The sequence below is a fragment of the Protopterus annectens genome, chromosome 6.part0 (assembly GCF_019279795.1).
Source record: "Protopterus annectens isolate FY-2018-M chromosome 6.part0, PAN1.0, whole genome shotgun sequence".
In the NCBI taxonomy this organism is placed as follows: Eukaryota; Metazoa; Chordata; order Ceratodontiformes; family Protopteridae; genus Protopterus; species Protopterus annectens.
In genome coordinates, this window is record NC_056737.1 from 1,296,196,138 (window position 1) to 1,296,218,249 (window position 22,112).

General features: G+C 39.0%; 1 protein-coding gene across 4 annotated transcripts in view; it reads right to left on the reverse strand.

Moving 5' to 3' along the window:
• Nucleotides 1-22,112, reverse strand: part of ORC4 (origin recognition complex subunit 4) — a 693,897-nt gene that overhangs the window by 522,956 nt on the left and 148,829 nt on the right. For all 4 annotated transcript variants that reach the window (XM_044074865.1, XM_044074866.1, XM_044074868.1 and 1 more), the window contains exon 5: nucleotides 2,577-2,652. In XM_044074865.1, coding sequence (XP_043930800.1) covers nucleotides 2,577-2,652 — 76 coding nt within the window. The remainder of the gene's footprint in view (nucleotides 1-2,576; nucleotides 2,653-22,112) is intronic.

The window sequence follows — 22,112 nt, forward strand, 5'->3', positions numbered from 1 at the left end:
GAGGACGCCACTGACACTGGCCAGGAGGGCCGAAGCGAGCTGAGCCTCCTCCTTCGGCTCCAGGGACAACTGTGAAGAATAGAGCAGAGGGGAAGACGGCCTAGCAGTTTTTTCTGGTGCTGAGATCACCTTAGCGCGGGGGGGGGGGGTCCTGACGGATCAGAGTCCGCTTGCCTCTTGCGACCCCTCTCCCTGTCTCTCTCTCTCTTCTCTGTGTTTATCTTTCTTGGCCTCTCTCTCTCTCTCCCTGTTTAGAGGCGAGTCAGGGGAGGAGGGCCAGAAGACTGAACAGTCACAGCCGTGACTGATGAAGATGCTGCAGAAGAGGTAGCTGACTGTGCGGGTAAAAGACCCGCCAGAATCAGCTTGATCCTGCAGGGCCCGGGGGTTAAAAGCTGCACAAATCTTGCAGCCAGATGTCAGATGGGGAATCCCCAAACAAACTATGCACAGAGTGTGACCATCAGCTGGTGACAGCTTATGGTCACACTCTGTGCACTTAGAGAAAGTTGGCTTCTGACCTTCCAACATAACTAACTTAGACACGCTAAGTAATCAGCACGCGCACACACACACACACACACACACACACACACACACACACACACACACACACACACACACACACACACACACACACACACACTCTCTCTCTCTCTAAGGGCGGGAAGGGAAGGCCTACACAGACAGAAAAGTTCAGCAACTTTCCTACTCCACTACACTTTTTTTTTTTTAAATGCAAAACACGGGGTAAATAAAAATAAGGACAGGGTTTTAAGTATTTTAACACTCAAGTGAACACACACAGACCGAAAATTAGATGAAAACCTAACAAACCTGCCTGGAGCTCAAGAATCCCATGCTGGCGAAGCTGCGGCAAATGAGATCAGAGGATTGGAAGGAGGTTGCACTGTAGTATGGGTAAGGGGGAGGAGCTTGGAGCTCAGATCTTTAGCTTGGTAAGCTACTGGCTCAGATCCATATCGGATCCAGAACCCACAGGTTGATGATCAAATGAAGTTGATTACTTCAGATTTAAAGAGACACCCCAGGTCTAACACCAATGTCTCTAATGGACAGAGGCAGCCTGTAAATCTTGTACTAGCTTACATAGAACCCTTAAAATAATCTCTAAGATACAAAGACATGGTAAATACATTTTGGATCCTTAGCTAGACTTAAAGGCCCCAGTGGTCATTAGCCTATTATACATCTACAAATCCTCAATGGCTACTCTGTCAATATTAGCATGGAATGTAAACTTTACAGGTAAACACGAAAAGCAAATAGTATTGAATTCATTAAGTACTGCAGGGACACATCTGGATAGAAATCAGGCATTTATGTTTAGGTACATAAGTAGTTATCATTGAGATGACAGGTTCATAGATAATTATCTAGATTAAGAGACATCTGGCTAAATGAAGAGACACCTGGATAGAAATTAGCAGAACCATTTCTACATGTAGGTTTATAGGTAGTTAATAGGCATGCAGTCCAGGAGAACATTTACGAGCCTAGCCAATATCCCAAGTACCCCAGAATTTCATCTAGCCAAGTGGCTTGTTCAGGGTCATAGTACGGAAATACAGCCTGGAAAAATAAAATGCTATCCTACATGAAGTATCTCCCTTTTTTTGGAGTCCCCAGGATTTTGTACAATCCCAATCTGCCCTCGCTGTCTTGATAAATACTGTAGTTGAAAAATACTCCCCCATGCAGCTCCAGAGTTTTCTTCTGCTGATTAGCAACCATTGCTTCTTACTGTCTCTAATGAGTTAGGAGTTGTACCACCTTACCAATGAGTGCACTCATGCCCTCTTCTTACTGAGAGATATTCTTAAGGGTTGCTCACCTCCAGCAACCTCTTCCAGTATGCCATGATTTGCTCTAGAATCACCGAATACATTTTCCTTCCTTCAGTTCTAATATACTGCTGACAGTAACACCCATTTCAGACACTTCTTTTATGGGTGAAAGATTTACTTTCTACTTCCTTATTTCTCTCTTCCTGCCTACCAGCTGAAACTTCAATGAAGTCAAGCCAACCTCCTACCAATGCAGACACCCACAGATATTTTGGTAGCATTTTCTGTACTTCTGTAATACATGACTTTAAAAGTAAACTCCTTCGATATTAAGCTTAATAAGACAAACTTAGTCTTGTTATAACTACTTTTACAGTTGACTGCATAAACATGGAGTTTTGATTCCAGGTAGAATGGACCATTTTTGTCATAACTGAAAAGGAGGGGGGACAACAGCTCCAGGCAACGCCGCATACACTACCCCATGTAGGATGCATCACATTACTCAACTTCTTCCAAAGTTGTGTGACCCTATTGGCTATGACAAAAATGGAAAACAATGGTCCGTCTCTCCCGGACTCAACAAGCCATACAATTATCAATTACATATTATGCAGAAAATTGCGAGATTGACAAAACAATATGTACAATATATACATGTACTGTTGACATTTTCAGTGTACAGGCTTTTAAAAATGGGGATTCTGATGAGCAAACTTAAGATGCTTGCAAAACAACTAAGCTATGGGGAAAACTGAATTAACTTACCATTTAGGTGAACCTCCAAAACATTTTCCCTCACTTGTTTCACTTCCAGCAATGCATTCAAGACATCATTTAGCAACTACAACAGAAATAAGCAACTTTACCAAGTATTCACTGTTTGCAAGTAAATGTCATTGTTTCACCCAAAATGTTACAATTTATAAAAACACAAAGCACATAAAAATTACATAAACATCACTCATCAAAACGATATAGCTCTCAACTGTGACAGTCATGACTTTCTTCCTTTTTCTATAATTCTCCTTGATCCAGTTTGCAACTTCCAAAATAGTATTACAATGAAATGTAAATAAAACTTCACATCTCTTCCAACTCGCCCTGATAATTTTGTTCAGGTAACCTAAACCTAAGATTTTTTACCAACACTCTCTTATTGCATCTCAAAACGTACATGCACCAGACGTTTTACTAACATACCACATTTACAAGGTTCAAATTCATCATTTTTAGTTGTATTATCGTAAGCACATTACTTTCAAATAATTCAAATTTATATTTTGTATAAATCTTTAGGATATTCCTATTCTTTTTTCTAAATATTTATCACCTCCAGTTTGCTTTGCCTAGAAATTGGAATATCTGATTGTTTTCTCTCTTATCTTTTAATCTCCATTATGTATTAATATTTTTAATAATGAATACAGGTCTTGGCTGTTTGGATATTCTTTTTGAGATAAATTTTCAAGTCAGTCAAATCTGTAATGCTTCAATATTTGTTTAACCTAACAGAGAGCTGGAATTTACTGGAGGAAGATGGCAAATGAACTAAGGTACAGGGAACAAATATTTAGAGAAAGAAGGATAACAGAATGGAAGAGGCTAATAAGATATATGGATTACAGGTTAGTGATTGCCTACCCTATCAGGGATTGAAAGCGTACAAAGAGAAAGGGGTAAGTAGGGGAATCCTAAATGAAAGGCCTGCATTGGTGGCTGTTAAAAAGGGATAATTAGTATGGCATATAAAATACTGCACAACAATAATAGGAATCAGAACAAGTCAGAATAAATTGCGAAGAAAGATTACATATGCAATTCATGAAGAAACAATGGAAGACGTATGCATGGCTCCCAAGTAAGCAGTAAAATCTGGCAGACTTGGGATTTTTTTTGCCTGAAGTGTTTGCAGAGATACTTTTATACCCCAAGATGACTCCAAAGATTTGGATTCTTTGGGTAGATAAAATCTAAACCAGCTATACTCGAAGTAGTGAATATTGTGACAGATAAAAGAACAGGAAATGGGATCATACAGAAAAAATGGAAATTGTAGGAATACATGCAAAAAAAATGTTTTGGAGTAGAAATGAAGCTTAACAGAATGCAGGAACTGAATCATTTATGTAATGTTGCTCAGATTATATGACAACAATACATGTCAAGTATAATGTTTGTAAATGTGAGCTTGCTAACATGGTTTGATTACGTCTACATAAATGTAAGTCTGCCTATGTCACAAGTGATAATTCAATAAAGGTGTTTAACAAATATGTATTTAACCTAATACTATCAGAGTTACACGACACTAAGTTTCACTTTTCTTTCTCTAACAAAGGTTGTATTAACAAATCTTGCTTGGAAGATTTCATAGCCCTTTTCCAATTAGTCAGAGCTGTCCCTTCTATTTCTTCCACCTCCCTTATTCCAAGCTCCTCTTGAATGAAAGCTCAAAGGGAAATTAAAAATATGTCTAATTTATAAATATTTCCATTAAATCTCCGTTTATTCTTGGCCCCTATATTTCTGCCTTGCATGACATTACTCAATAAATCTTGCATCTTTCTGCAGACAAAACTTCATCCTAACTTTTGCCTACCCAAATGTACTGTATATTTCTCTGTTGATTCTATGTTATAAATTTTCAATATGCAAATTCCCATCCGTCTCCTCAAAATTACTCCCAAGTACTTAATATCTCACTTATGTTTTAATATAAGGATAACTTTTCATCAAGTGCTAAATAAATTCTTTAAATCTCTAAACTTTCAATTTGACTATTCCTTCTAATAAATGTTAATATGATGTTTGCATAACAAATTAGGGACATACAATTCCATTAATCTTTACTACATCTATTTTTCTCTGTACAATCTCTCTAGATCAGTTATCAACATATTAAAAACAGACAAGGGTTCAGTAGATATCCTTGCCTCACTCCCCTCAATATCAGTTCTGTTACAGAATTGTCTTGCTTTATCTATTTTCACTTGAGCACTATTTTATCATATAATTCTTTAACTCGCTCCAAGTACAGCTCTTCTGAGTGTGTACCTTTAACTCAGAGTGGTTGTGGCTTGAGCCTGTAAAAAATGAAGTTATCACCTTACAGATCAAACAAATATTCATATCTCTAGAACTAGAACCATTAGTGTTGAAGGAAAACTGTAAATGGGAAACTACTTGGGATAAATTAATCTTTACGTTAGTGGCATTCACATTCAATTCAAATGTGTTAAACTGAATTTTAAGCCAAAATAAAAGCACTGATATCGATTTTGTAGTGCTGTATAAACAGATTATGATCTCTGTAAGCATTCAAGCAACACACATACTGCCAAGGAGATTTTCTTCATATAATCGTGAACTTTCATATGAGGCTATGTAGTTCTGTCTGTGTTACCTGAATCTTGAGATATTTAGAAAAATAGGAAAATGAGTACAATACAAATAAACAGTACACACATATTCAATATCTCTTCAGCTGCATTAGACAGAGGTCAAATATTAATATAGTTGTTTGTCATCATGTATGCTTCAAGATAAAATATTCTGATGCCTTTTATGTAGCATGGTTTTGGAATTATTAATGCAAATATGAAGAAACAATATTTGACTCCTATAGGCACAGCAGGAGGCAAGTGCAAAAATGCCTGGAAGTGCAACTGGCTGTAATGAGTTAATCACAGATATTAAAAATTGAGAACAGCCTTGTTCCCTCATTATTCTTAACATATTCCTATTTACATCATCAAAAGCTGTTCCCAGATCAAACCAAGACAATGTTTGTACTACAGGCTAGAAACCTCCTCCTTCCTACCAGGGAAGGATAGAGTACAGGCAAAGAGAAAGGAATAGCGGAATCTTAAGTGAAAGACCTGCTCTGATGGAGTTTTCTATTGAGTCAAGGACAGAAGATGCGGTTAAAATGGATAATTAGTAGGATATATAAAAGTATTGCATAATAACTATAGGAATCAGTGGAAGTTAGAAATATTGGGAAGATAGTCTGGAAAAGCGATTTACAAGAGAACAGGACATATGCATGGCTCCCAAGTATGCAAAAAGTCCAGATGTTTAGGATCTTAGCTTGCAAGTGTTTGCATAGGTATTTTTATACCCCAAGCAGACTTCAAAAGAATTTTTTTCTCAAGTAGATGGCAAATGCTGGAGTTATGCTATGGAAGAAAGAGGTAACCGAGAACATAGGTTTTGGGAGTGTAATGACTTGGCAACTTTTGAAAAGTCCATACAGAGTACTCTGTCAAAAATACTGAGTGAACAAGTGACTGTAACCAAGTAAATGACTCTTCTGACCTGGGAGACAGGATATGAACTGCACCAGACGGAGCAAGTCCTTAAACTGAATTCTGCTGGCTATAAAGAAAAAAAAAACAATTAGAAACTGGAAATCAAAGTCTAAACCAACTATATTTGAAGTATTGAATATTATAAGAGATGGAAAAGAATGTTACAATGAAAGAAAATATATGTGATACATAATGTATGTAAATGAAAAAAAAAGTTGGTTTATCTTTTCTGTTAATGTACGTTTGCCTAGGTCGTGACAATTTAGTAAATGTATTTGAAAAAATCTTTTATGAACTCTGAAAAAGCTGCTTCCAAATCTACAAAGTCTGTAAAAAAAATCTGATTTCCAAGATTAACATTTTTCTATTAAGTGATTTAATGGAGAATATTCTTGAGTCACTTAACCTCTACAAAAGTAAGCAAATTGGTATTTTCAATACCCCAGCCTCTCTTCCTTCAGTTACAGCATAACTGTTATAATTATTTAAAGTAAATAGTCTGATAATGTTATAATGCAATATGTTTTACAGTCTAATTTGCTGTCTTATGAATAGGGACTAAAACTATCCTAAGAATTCAGAAAGCCACAGTTATCTACATGCATATCTTAGTCTCCCAAAAGATCACTTGTTTTTGTGTCGATTATGGTTTTCGTTTACTACTCTGTCTGGTCCTGGGGTTTTGCTGTTTTTCAGCTTTAATACTATTTCTTCACTTGCAAACCAATCTCCTACTGGATTTTTATAACACATGCCTACAGAATTTAACCCTCAATATGTTTCTGAAACAGTCATACAGCTTCTTACTAAACTCTTTCCTCTGTCACCTCTCTAATTTTTTTCTTGTTTGAACAAGCCAAAATGTGTTCACTTCTCTAGGTTTCATCCAATTTCTTATAGTATTCCTTGGTAATTTTCTTCTCTTTGCATTCTTGATCAAACCATTTTCAGTGAATTTGATTGCCCTTTTGTTTAGCCTCATGTATTTTTCTCCCTTCCCTGTTTTTATCTGTTTCTAGTCAGAGATTAGAACCACCCATACTTATTTCTACTTCTGACAAAAATCACTCTCCAATCTGTACATTGCTTAAATATTTAGAATCTATTACATAATCTATGATTAATGAAATCAGTGTGCATTTTCCATTTTTGAATATTTTCAATTTTAGATATGTAAATGGCATATACATTGTATTATATATATATATATATATATATATATATATATATATATATATATGTGTGTGTGTGTGTGTGTATATTATATATTTGTTTTTTTAATTTTTTTAACATACATATATTACTTACACTATGCTTTCTGTTTGCACAATTTATATGTGTGCGTGTGTGTGTGTGTATATATATATATATATATATATATATATATATATATATATATAGTTTTTAATTAATTTTTTTTAATATACATATATTACTTAAACTATGCTTCCTGTTTACACATTCAACTTCTTTCTCCAAAGCATATCACTGGAGTACACAAATATCTAAACGTGTCATTTCAAAACTTATCAATCCTCCCTTAGCTCTTCCAAAATTTTTTTCTTCTTGCCTCAGTGTCATAAATGAAGAATCCATTAATTATATAATTTTCAATTGAAATCAAAGTTTGCTAGAAATATGTAATTTCAAAATTTAATAAAAAAATCACCACCTTGCAGATGTCTTAATTTCTACAATATTTCAAGATTAAATCTTAAATAATATTTTTCATTACAGTCCATTATCTGTACCTCTCTTCCAGTTTACTCTATATGCTCATACATCAAATCTTCTAATACTCATGTAATATTCACATACATAGGTTCATAGAAAAGAACTAGGTTAGCTGCCTTGTAGACCATTTTAACCCTAGCCAATTTTCCTACCAAAGGTGATAAACCATGCACCTTCTGCCTGTAAGGTGAAGATCTTAACCATTATGCCACGTCATGCTGTATTTTATTATACAGCATAGGTTCATAGGTGTGTACTAGGCTAATGGCTCTGGAGCCTTAACAAGCCTAGCCCATAGAAGTGCCCTGGCATCATACCGCCCGACATTAGTTCCCAGTGTCTATCAAGTAGAGCCACTGGAGAGATCCCTGGGGTGAACTTTTTATTACCCATCCACTCATCAAGCTCTCTCTTATAGAGGAACAGCGCGGTGCTCTGCTTGACATGTATGGGAAGTTTATTCCAGAGCATGGGCAGTATCTGGGTGAGGAACCTGTCCCTCCAGCTTGTTCTATTGATTGCGCTAATGAGGTTGAGGTCTCTAGAGCATGGTGTGGGGGGAATGGGATTTTTTTTAGATGTAGCATTTCTAACAGAGCTGGGTCAGACATGGCTTTGCAAGTTAAGCAGAGAACGCCTCCAAGTAGGAGATGAGACAAAGAATAGCTGGAGTCTTTTGAGTCTGCCCATGTAGGACATGTGTTTAATGCCTAGGATTCTTTTCATGAGGTACTACTGTGGCCTCTCCAGCTGTTGCAGGTGTCTAGTGAGGTACATGCCAAATGGGGCATTATACTCAGACTGGTCTAATGAGGGTAAAGTAGAGAGATGATGACCTCTTTCTTCCTGGATGCAAAACCCTTAGTAATAAGATGTGCCACATAAAGACTTTCTGACCACAGTGGCAATGTGGTGGTAGAAGGAGAGGTTGCTGTCAACCTGCATCCTCAGATCTCTTATAATGCCTTCAGTGTTCAGTGGGCTCCCATTGATGTGGTAATTAGTGGGAACTGAGTTTATACCAAAGGGGATGACTATGCATTTTTTGGCGTTAAGCTTAAGGCCAGGGTTTCAACACCAGTCACTGGTCTCAGTGAGGCCTTTCTGTAGATGTCTGCATAACTTGGGGGTGTTAATAATGGCTCCCAGCAGTCTGTGAACTTGGTCAGCCAAAGTCCCTTTGCATTGGCCTAGACTTCTGAGAAGCAAATGCCGAACAGGAGAGGACCTAAGACTGATCCCTGTAGGACTCCACTTGTGACTGGCCGACTGAGTCAGCTACTTTCACGCTACTTTCACACTTTGCTCTATCTGTCCATATTATCTATCTGTACTGTCATTCTAACTCTCTCAACAACCTAAAACCTCTACCACTTATTTGCTTCTTAAAGATTTATCAAAACATAAAATGTAATTATTTTTTCAGCTTACATGGTGCTTCTATCAGTTTTTATATTATAAATAGTGAGTAAACCACTAGCCTCTATAATAAACTTTTCCTCAAGTTTTTGATGGTCAGTTTATGTATTCTTTTGATTCGTCCATTTGAACTGTTTTACACATACCTTTTTATACTGAGTAAAAGAGGATGCTGTAACAATCTAAATTCAGCTTAACTATCATTTTTTTCCCAGCCACATAATGTGAATGACTGGAGAGTTGGCAATGTACGTACTAAGTCAAAGTACAGTATTATTCCCCACTGTAGGGTATCATTTCTCTTTGAATTTGAAAAAGTCAGAAGTAGCAATTATGCTCTCCACTTGTAAGTTTGATTTTCAAAGAAAAAAAGTTGATCAGTTTAGAACTATATTGGCATCAACTTTTGTAAATACCAACTTTTGGTCATGTTAATTATTCATCTGTTCCTCCTTCTACCATTACAAGTACACATCCGTATTTTCTCCTTGCATTCTCATTTCCTTCCCTTTAATTATCTTAAACATTTCTATTTAAAATTCTTACATATTTTCTAATTATAAACATTATTCCGACTTTCATCTAATTTAAAGTTTGCCAAGTCATTTTCCTCCATACTCATTTCTATCCTGTTTTGTGTTTCTAATTTTTTTTTTTTATATTTCCCATTTTTCGTGTCTCACATTTTTATTTAAACATTACCATTAGTTCTTTATTTTCTACACAACATGTCTCTTCACTTCATTTCCTCCATATTTATGTTTCTTTCTCCACAATTTCATTTTCACTATATTTCTTTTTATTCTTTCCTATTTTATTCCCTTCCTTAGTTTTGTTGTATATGTAAATTATCTTCTTTATAAATAACCTAATACTGAAGTTTCACATTTTACTGACTTTACCTCTAAGGGTCTAATCACCACATATCTTGCATCTTACAAGTAATATACAATTGTTCTACAATTGTTTTTGTTCTTTGTTGTCTTTTTTATGTAATCTCTGTAAATAGTCTGTTTGTAATATGTAATGCTGGTATTATGTAATGCTGTATCTGCTTAATCTTGGAGCTTTTCTCCCTGGGCCTCCGCTGAAAATGGACATTCATCCAGTCGGACTATCCCGGTCAACAAATGTAAAATAAAAAATAAAATAAATTTTACATTCAACAATCATTCAGAAACTAGTTTTCCTCCCGTCAATGTTTTGTCTAAAATTAAACTTTCCTTTCTCTTTCAATTACTTCTTGCGATTCAATGTTATCTACTGCTTCCTCTGAAATACCTACTGGAATTAAAAAAACTGATGCATATAAAACTAAGGAAATTTATTTTCCCTGTTGTCATTCTAATTTTCAACCCTATCAAAATTACTGTGAATGTCTTTCAATAAAATCACTTAACTGTGTAGACAACGTACACTTACCAAACTGATATTCTCATTATATTCCTTCCTTCATACTCCTATCTTCTTCTATAGATAAAGAAACTGTTAACTCTTAACATTTGCTGGAGTGACTTTAACCCATCCAACATTTCATCTAGCATTGTTGGTTTTCTACCCCCACCCCATTTCCTTTATTCTTGTCTCTTAAGAATCACATTCATAACTTAAAATCATTCTCTTTTACCTTTGACATCAAGTACCTCTTTTTGGCTTCTTTATCATGGGCCATGCTTCTCTTTCTAATCCTATCTTACTTGACATAAATTTTTCAGTCTTATCCCTTTTATACTTTTAGTCATCTGCTCCTAATGAGTCTTGCCTGACTATACATTTATCTTCAGTCATCTTACCAGTATTATAACCACTACCTAGTCCTTTTTGTGTTGTGTATTTTGATTTAACAATTTAAGGACTGAACAATCTGCTGTTACCACTGACAAGACAAAATGCATGTGCCAATGCTGAATCATAGTAACAGCAATAACGGCAAGTATTGCAAAATAAGAAAATGGGTTAAATCTTGGTTTCAAGCTTCAAAAAACGATAACATAATACTATGAAAGATAACAGCAACAGCAATTAAAACAGAATTTCATACAAAAAAGAAACTTCTGTATCTGATGTTGACAATTTTCATTCTATCCTCAACATAAGGGACAGAGTCCCCAGCTACCTAAATTCCCAGGTGGACTCTACGGATATTCCTGAGTAGAGTTGAGCAAAAGGCTGCTCTAACCCCTCGAGACCAGATCCAATCTGTAGAGAGTCATAAAGGTAGGAGGATTAGCCCAAGTTGCAGCTGCACATGTCGCCCATGGAAGACTTGGCAAGAAACACTGAAGAAGTTGCCATGGACCTTCTGTAACGGCTTTTTAAAGGTCTTGGTAAGGACAGACGCAACTTATTATAGATAAATGATGCACACTCTGCAAACCATCTGCCTGAAGTCACTTTTTACCAATTTACAATCTGCAAATAACATGATTTATCTGTTTTTCTAAAATCTTTCGTTCTATATAGGTAAAAACTATCTGTAGACATCCAATAATTGAAGCATATTCCCCTTTATTTGCAAATTTAGGAAAGACTGGTAAGTTACTGCACTGATTAATATTGGATTCTGACGACACCTTAGGAAGGAAAAAAGCATTTGTATGTAAAATTACTCTATCCTTATGAAAAAATAAAAAAGGGAGGTTTAGAAGACAATGCTTGAATTTCTTCTAGCAGAGATAAGTCACTAGAAAAGTTAGTTTTCCAAGTCAGGAATTTAAGATCACATTTAGCTGCTGGCTCAAAGGGAGAATGAATTAAGGCCTGCAGCACCAAATTTCAAACCCATAGTGGAGCAGGATCTTTATGTGGGTCTCAGAAGGAGGGTGCCTCTCAAAAGCTTTACAAAGCTTGGATGAAGCCAATGAAGAATTCTCAAATTAAGTATGGAAATCAAAAATTAATAACTGAACTGTGACTGTTAAGGAACTATCTCCCTCATTAAAAACTGTTGCCAAAAATTAAAGAACACTTGTATAGGGATTGAGAAAGGATCAATGCATTTCTGCTGTGCCCAAAAATGAACATTTTCAATTTACTTTTGTACAGTATTCTGTTAGAGGCCTTATGGGAAGACAAGTATATTGCAGATGGGGGAGAGCATGGACGGTCTGGCTACTGAAGAAACTGGAGAAACCACACTGTTAGCTTGAGGATTGAGATACCCAGATGTATCATGCCCGGTAAGGTGAGACAGGAGGTCTGGAATGAGATTCAGAACCTAAGGTGGGTAAAGCAGATGAGGCCAAAGGAAGGGGAACCAAATCTGTAAAGACCAGGGGGCCAATCGTGAAGTACAGCATCTCTAGATGATGCCCCCAGTGGAGGAATTAGGGTAAAGAAGCTGCTGCACTTGTTTAAGGGAGATGAAAAAAGACTGCAGGAAAGCTGGCCCCTTTTGAGAGACCACTCGTGAGGAAGTAGAATATACCTGCTCAGTTTGTCTGCTATCACACTGGACTTCCCCAGAATGTGCAGTGCTATCAGAAAGCAGTTGGAAGAGATCGCCCATTGCCATACTCCGATTTCTTCTCAACACAGGGGGTAAAACCTGGTTCCCCCCTCATTTGTTGATGTACCAAGCTACTGACATGTCAGTCTGGATCAAAACTGTCCCAAAAGGGAGAGCATCTTGGAATGCATGCAAAGCACCTCTAAGACACTGATCTGTTGGCCTCTTCGGGGATCAAATGCCTTGGACCGTTTTCCCCAGGAAGTACCCTCTCCCCACCCAATCTGGGAAGCATCTGTGGTCACTACACTGGAGGATAAAAGGAAAGATTTATAGAACTTGATCTGATCAAATCCACCACCAAAGATTTCTCTTGCATGCTTGAGTGATTATTATTTTTGCTGAAACGCATTGATATAGAATCAACCATTGTGCTGCTAGCATCCACTGAAGAATTCTCACATGAAATCTTGCTAGAACTAAAATTGTGGCTGCTGACATTGAGCACAAGGCTTACAGGATCAATAAAGCTGAAATATTGGTACTGTGAATTGTTTTCCTGACCAGGAACCTGATGGTCTGCACTTTTGGAGGAAGAGCAACTGTCACCGATACAGTGTTGAACACAGGTCCTATGAATTCCAATGTTTGAGTTGGCTGTAACAGACTTTTTCTCATCCAGGGATAACAGTAAATTACAAGAAGTCTAGAGTACCTGAAGCATGGATAAACGCAATCCCCGCAGTCTCAAGTGAGCCAATACTGCTGCCATGCAACTGGTGAACACCCTGAGGGCTGTGGTGAGGCCAAAGGGCAGTGCTCTGAACAGAGTCTCTGGCTCCCAGCCAGAAGCATAAATACCTTTTGAATTGTCTGTTCATTTTTATTTGATAGACCTTCAGGATGTGTACTATCTAGCACATCCAGCTGTCCTTGCCCAGAAGGGTAGAATGGACTGAACCATGACCATGCAAAACTCAATGTCAAACTGACTTGTTTTAAGTTGCGGAGATCTAAAACTGGTCTCTACTCTCCAGTTTTCTTTGGCATTAAAAGAACCTTGAGTAAGTTCTGGATCCTATCTGGCCTGATGGGACCTCTTGGAGGACTTTTTTCTAGCAGCTTTTGTATTTCTAGTAGTGCTGCTTTCCACTGACTGGATGGAACAGTGAGAAATTTGCATACAGATGGTGGTGGAAGGGAAAAGGAATTATATAGCATCTGGATATAATCCTCTGCACCTATGCATCTTTTGTGAAGTCTAGTCAGGCTCTTTGGTGCACAGATAAATGATCTCCAATTGCTTCCAGGGGGGGCAATCCAGCCTCCTTTCGGGAGTGATGATAGGGTCCGAGAAAAAATCTCTGGACCCTTGGTTCTGTGGGCCTCATCTACAACATGGGCATAGTCATCCATTGGGGGAACTATCTCCATGTGGACTTTGGAAAGGACCTTTGTACTTCCTGGACCACATCTGTCCACCTCGTAGAGTCCTATAAAAGGATCTTTGAGTCGAAAAACGTATGCCCACTGCAGAAGGAGCCTTTCCATCTTTTTCATACCTGGAGAAAGTGTACCCTTCTCTTCTGGGCCAAACAAACTGCCAAAGAGTGCATTCACAAACAAGGACTTAACGGGTTCTGCAAAAGTCACACATGCACATCCAGGCATGACTCCTGACAGAAATGCCTGAACCCACCTCCCCTGAAGTACCTTCAGCAGCATGCGAGATGAGCCTCATGGATGAATTTGCTACAGATTGAAGGGTAGTATACTGTGAGGCCACAGAAGATTGAGCCCCAGCAGCAGTGGTCTCAAATGGATTTTGATAGGTCCATGATCAAGTCCACTTGCAAATCTTGTGAAGTACGCCAAATAGCTCAGCATCCTAACGGCAAAAGTTGCTGAAGCATATACACATTTTCAAAATCTGTCCAATGCCCTAGACTGTTATGTAATGGACAGAGGAACTCTGTTCAGCTAGTTCCTTCTTGGTGGCCGCCACCATAACCATAGCATCTACAGACACCCTCTTACTCCAGGACTCCCTGCCTGCCAGTGCAGCCAGGATCCAATCTGGTCTCTTGGGAATTGGCTTAACTGAGTCAGGCTCCTTCCACACCCATCTACAGATAAAGTCAATTAGATGATCGGCAGGCAGAGGTATCCAGCACGTTAGACTGGCAAGCTTCAAAGGCCTCCAAAAATACTGATTCCTTCAATGAAGGATTATCGGGGGACCAACCACCTCTCAGCTTAAGATCTCAAGGATGTCTCAGAATGAGAATTTTTCAGGAAGTGATCTTGGGGACCCTTCATCAAAATCAGAATCCTCAGTGATTGACTCCCGAGGGGTCAAGGTACCTCCTCTTGCACTTCCTCTTCCTAGGGACGTCCTCAGTTGGCTACTCCTGTGAAGTATTGGAAGGGATAGTAATAACCTGTTGGGTGGACTGGAGACCAAGTTGGGTGTCCCTGCACTGTAGAATGATACGGCACAAGGCGCAGAGACATCTGGAATCCAGATGGAAGTTCCAAGAGGCAATAGTCAGTCTGTCCTGCTGGAGGAGAAAACAGTCTTCACTAGCTCGAAGGCAGATCGCTCCAGGGAGAACGAAGGCAACAGATCTGAAAAGCCAGGCTTTTGGCCCATTGACTCCTTTTACCCCAAAAGCAATCTCCCCAAGGCAGAAGTCAGAGCACAGCTGTCCAATACAGAGGTTCTGATGGGCAGAGACTGCTCCAAAAACGTCAGTCTCTACTCCAGCGCCTCAGATCCAACAGGGGAGCTTCAGCTCAGAGTCTCATTCGGATCCAAAGACGTCGGAGCTGGTGTGCTCAGAGACTGCTTCGGATCTGAAGACAGAAGTACCTTTGGATCACAGCTTGACAAATGGACAGTTCGGATCCATGGGCTCTGAAATGATCAGAGAAGGAGCCACTAAACAAGTGTGGTGGAAAGACAGGCTTCCTGACACGAAGAGGTTGAAGTCAGTAGAACACCCATCTGTATCTGCAAAGAGAGGAATCTCATCATTCTGTCTGTCTTCTTTGGTCAAGTTTCTAGAAGCACAAGATGAGATGAAGGAAGGTGATATGGAGTGGCATCTCTCCAAAAAGAGAGAAAGTATTCTTGAAGAAACTGATTCAAGGAAGTTGAGTACCTCATTCCACGAAAAAAATGTCAGATGCAAATAACTAGGACAAGACTATTTTTTGGTCAGATCTGTCGGAGTTTGGATCAGTACAGACTTTGAATCAGACTTTAGCTTTTTTTCTTGGCAGCTCCATAAATTAAGTAGATGAAACTGATGGCCTTCGAGACTGTGTCAAATGATAGTTTACTTTAGATTTTGGGGACTGAACCCCAGACATAGCTTCACCAATAGAGGAAGGATGTAAAGCTATCAATATCAATTGAAACCCAGACATAGCTTCACCAATAGAGGAAGGATGTAAAGCTTTCAATATCAATTTGTTCTTCCCATCTGTTATAGCGTTTGGATTGAAATTTTTACAGACTGATCAATTTGGAGGGGATATGGGCCCAAAAAGTATACGCATAAGTTATGGACATTGGATAAGGGCAATTTGTGCCCACATTTTTTAAAACAGGAAGGCAGTTTTAGAAGACATGCTGAAAAAAGTAAACTTAGCAATAAGGAAATTTTTTTATATACATATAGGTATAAAAAGATAAAGGGAAAGAGATAACAGCTATGGTATCAAGAATACACGACACTGCAATAGGAAAAAAATTGAAGGAAAAGGAAAAATTAGCTACTGACTATAATAACTAGAAATACACCAAGTGTAACGGGAAGGGAGAAAGATTAATAGCAAAAATAAGGAGAAACCACTTACCTTAGCCAGAAATAACTCGAAGCTCAGGATGACCACATCTATTTGCGAAAGCGGAAAACGAGACAGGAGGTATGTTAGGGTTTGGTGCATTATGGGTAGGGAAAGGACTAGAGTAATATTTGGTGATCATGAGCTATAGTAAACAGCCAAATCGGATCAGAGGATTTGATCCAATCCCATATGGTGAGGATAGAATGAAAATGGACATCAAATCACTTAATACCTTGACCTCTGATGCACCACAATGTTAACAGTGGAATACTCAAAACACACCTCAAACACACCCATTGTAAAAATGTGCACAACATAATAAATATAACAAAAAAGTTGTTACAGCAAATCCCAAATACAGAGACTCAAATTCAGTACATTAAAATTTTTGTTTCAAAAAACAAAGGCAAAGGGGCTGCAATAAATAATCCACTCAAACAGTCAAGATGTCAAATACCTGGGTAATCTTCCAGCAAGCTGCAGAATGGATGCAATTTAATTAGCCAACACCTAACCACATTAAATAAACTGGCAGTTGCAATTTGAAAAGCACAAGCCCATCACTACTATGGCAACAATTAAACAATGAGCTACAGCATGAAGTATCACCATCACAACCAATATGTTTATTGATGACTGTACAGTTGAAACAAAACAAGACTACACAATCATGATTTGTAAAATCATGAAGTCTGCAACACAGTAAGTACTCTTGTACCACCTGCACTGCTTCCAGACCAATTATAACAAAATTGAGGGAGCACTTCCCCTTAACAAAAGCAGCAAAACTTGGAACCAAAAAGTAGTTGGCTCAGATAGGAAGTTTATGCGCACCTTAAATTACACATACTGAAGTAAAAAGTTGATCACAGTGCACATACTACAAAAATTTAATATACTGATCTCTCACTTTTAAAGTGCACTGTTCTCTTGCAGTTATCACAACACTGTAATACTCTAATCTATTGACTCCGATCTTTCCACATTGAGTGCTCCTACTCTATTCCTTTACTCTTTTGCTCTATTCCTTTACTCTTTTGCTCCATTCCACATTAATCCATTTCCCCCTTTCCCTCTGCTAGCAAAACCTATTCTTTAAAATGCTTTTCAATATGCCAGCAGCACACATTACTTGTTGAGATCTGCAATCCCAGACCAAAGCAGTGAAAGTCTACAGGAACTCCACAGAGACAGCAAAGGAAGCCCTGCAAAGATTTCTTTGGCAAAACTGACAGTCCAGTGTCCACTAATTTTCAGTGTCTCCAGAGTGTCCACAACTGCTGGTGTAGCATATATCCTCAATGCAGCACTTCAGAGTTTATGCAAGGAAAAAGCAAGACCACAATGCCCCCCTTGCAGCAAGACACTACCAATCTTGCTGATACAGGACAGCACAGTAGAGGAGCACCCTGCTGCAAACCACAAAGCCAATCCCAAGAAAGAAAGCTACCAAGTCACTGATAAAGCTTACAAAGGAATGTAGGGAAACTTAAGACCAAAAGCCAAGCCTGGTCAAATTGTCTCAAATGCTCCATAACACTCTGCAGCCCAATGATAACATAGCAATCCACCATATTTTAACTTAGAAGATTTCTGCCACTTAACAGTCATAAGAATTAACCAGAACCGAAAAGTTCAACAAGAATTACAAGAGATGCAAAACAAAATGGTATACACGGTCAGAAGAGACCTATACATGTTATTAGTTGCAGTGCATGAAGCCAATATAAAATTAGCAAACAAGCAGAACTTGTGAAACAGTGTGACCTGACTTCAGTACAGACTGCTTTTGTCCTGTCAGGGCACATGTCACAAAGGAGAGAGTCATTCTAATAAAATAACAGATCCACTACCAGGTTCCAAAACAATATCTGGAACAAAATCCATTTCTGCATGTAATAAGCTGTTTAGATCACCCACAGACTGGGTCAAGCAGCACTCACTGAATGACTGACAATATTAACAGCAGTACTCTGGGGGACTAGTATAGAGGCTATAAGGCATACTACTGCACAAGTAACACTTAACCCTCCATCCCTTCTCCCACTTATTAAAAAAAAAAAACTTCCCATCTTCTCCTTGTTGCAGTATTTAACAGTGAACCCTTTTACCCCCTAAGCTCATCTCCTCAGTTAGTCAAATTTATAATGAAAACTACACTGCCACCATCCCCCCCATAACTTCAACATTTGTGTATCTGCCTACACATACGACAGCATGGAGTGGGCCTGTTAGCAAGCTACACTTTCTGGCAAGATGGTCCCTACCATCTTTTCCTGTCCAGTATTCAAAAACACCCTCAGCTCCTTGTACAGCTGACAGAGATGAAACACGTGTGCATCTGTGTACTCATCTGGAGCATTTTTTTGGAAGCTGCTATTCTTAAAATGTGCACAGCATTATCAGAAGGGAAAAACTTGCAAACCTTGCTGTTAATGAGATATGCATTACAGGCAGCTTATGAAGGAGGGTATATAGCACCAATAGTCAGAAGATAGGTCTCAGCACTGTAATATGCCATTTGGGAAGGTATTCAATGTTCATATCCATTGTGTAAACATGACGCACGTTAATGAATTTCCTTTTTGTACTCTATAGTGTTTTGTGATCAGAGGGCAATCAAAAACATAAGTCCTCAAAAGTACAGGACACTGAAAGAAATCCACATTCAAATACCATACAAACATAACTAGCAGGATCAGAATCACTGTTCCTCAACCTTGAGCCACTGCATTTCCATCTATGATGCCAATAACCCAAATTCCAAAGCAGCCGGGGGACTAGGTGTTACAGCATCTCCTATCAGGTTCACATAGAAATGAGATGACTAGAAAAGAGCTTGACAGACCATCTTCATGAGAACAGAGAAAGCAGAGACGTAACTAGTGTGGAGCAATCAGTGCAGCAGACCGGGGTGCAAGGAGTTGGGATCTCAATCGGAAAGTACCAGTGGTGCAGGAATAGATTATATCTGAATGTCAATACTGCATTTGTAGTCGCAGATCCTTAACTTAGTTAAGGGGGGGCAGTTTTTGGGGGAGCTGCACAGGGCAACAGAACCTACCTCTAGTTCTGATGTGAAGGGGTTATAACTAGATGCTGTCACACTTGCAGAATCTACTACAAGGGAAAATACGAGTTGACAACAGCCTTTCAACAGCAGAGCAAAGCCAGCTTTGTGGCAAACAGGGATAAAATAATGTCTAGAACCCAAATGTCCCAAGCTGAATTAGTGGCTCAGGTGCTGGAGCACCTAACAAGAACATGGACAGAAGTGTTGATGCAATGTCTTCTTGACTAGTCTTGGGGAGAAGTGGATCATGCATGTCCAATGTTGCAACTTTCACTGGAGGCTGGAAGATCACATTAGTGCTTTTCTAAAAGGGGGGCCTCTAAGGAGTTAATTCACCTGTGAAGAGGGAAACAGGTCACTACTAAGGCTGACTGCATGCCAAACCCTTCAACGTCTATAGACATTCTTGATGGGGTAAACTGTAGGCACATAAGAAAAATCCCCCTGATGGCTACCAGAATAATGTTCTCACTGCCAGTTCTCACCTAGTTATGGAATGAAAATGAAAAGTCACAGCAAAAAGCCAGATGGCCTGCAAGTGTGTATATGAGAACATAAAATGTACACTCCAAATTCATGTATTGTACCCATGGCTCAATGGTGATAAAAAAGAAGCTCAACAAGCTAACTCTTGTTCAGGTATTATGAGAACCTGCATCTTGGAAATAAATGGGTCAAAATAACCAGTTAAAGACGCTTGACAATGGAGAGCAAATAAAGGACTAAAAAAATCAAAGTTTAAGAAAAAAAAAATACAAGGTCTTGCAACTGTGTGAGAACTGTTTTACACACCAATGCAAATATGTAGACACACACAAACCTCTTATGCATCATACTACCTCTGACCTCTTCAGATGCCCTTCAATATTATGACGTGCGGCAGTCCCACTTCTGTGATACTACGATGTTCCATTTCTATGCAGGTTTGCCCCTTCCAGGCGGCTTTCCAGCTTCATGAAAAATGCGGTCTTTAATATTTGATTTGACCCAGGCTGCACAGTGATGGACATAGTGGTGAAAAGGGCCAAGTAGCAGCAATGTGATGACCTAAAGCACCAGCACCCCATTCTTGTACAACAGTGGAAAACAGAGGTACAAAGACAGACCCAAAAAATGTAGTGTAACGATTTACTTACACACATTTCTTTAAGCTGACTGCATAAGGTGACCAGCAGCAGTATACTACTAGCATGCTCCTTTATTTAACATTTGATAACCGGGAAAATCCAAAACTGAATGAAGCCAATTTTCAGAGGAAGCCCGAGGAGAAACGTTCCGGTGCATGTCTTTGTAACATGGGAGGAAACCAGAGCACTCGAAAGAAACTGACAAACGCAGGGAGGACATGTAGACTCCTCACAGAAGGCACTCCAGCCGAGAATTGAACCAGAGAACATCTTGCTGTGAGGCAACAATACTACTTCTGCGCCACTACACCATCAGTATTACAGTAGGAGAGGAGCATGCACAGAACATGATGCAACAGGAGGAAGATGGAACTATTACCCATGAAAAAGTATGATTTACAGATGCTTTCCAATACAGTCTATTATATTTACATCTTAAAGAAATACCACGCTTATACCAAACATCCCATTTGAATCTACATTTTACACCTCTGCCAAAACAGGTAGTAGTGGCCTAACAAGCTTTACCAGAGCCAGCCCACTCTGAAGCCAAGGCTGGAGCCAGTGACTGGGCCAAGAGTTAAGGCCACTCTCAAGTAGGTGGCCCTGCTGCATTACAGGAACCTCCATACATGATGCTGCTCAGATGCATGTAGTGGCACCTGCAGTAGATCAGCTGCAGCTTCAGCATTTGGTTGACTCTGTGGCAGAGATGACAGACACACAACTGTCCCCTGGAGTAGACTAATTTGTTCAATCAGCAGGTTCTGTTATCAAACCTCAAATGAATTACCAAGCCAATGAACTCAGCCATGCTGGAAAATCAGCTGAAGATGGCCCTTTGTAGGTTGCTTCTAGGCTGGGCTTGCAGCCTCCCTGCATCCAGAACACAATCCCATCTCTTGCCTGGGGTCACCTTATTCCATCTGTTTCTCACCCCATATCTTAAACATAATCCAAGCCTCCCCATCCCCATATGTCCACTCCTTGGTTATAGTCCTATCTTGTCATCTTATCATCCCAACCTCATATTTGCACAACCTTCCCCTTTACCAGCACTGCCCCCCCCCATACAAATTCTCCTTCGCCCTCATTGTATACTCTGCTTTTCCTTTGCTGGCATTCCAAAAGCCTCACACATTCTATGTATAAAAATGGGATACAGCCCCCACAAAAAATGCCTTCTTTGCCTCAATCTTTGCAACCTAGTCTATGCATTCGCCTTGTATATTTCGAATTAGGTTAGGTTATATTTAATTTTGTGAAACTGTACTTGCTTAAATATGCTGCCTTTAACCAATCTTCTAGTATGTGCTGGCTTTAATCAACACAGTG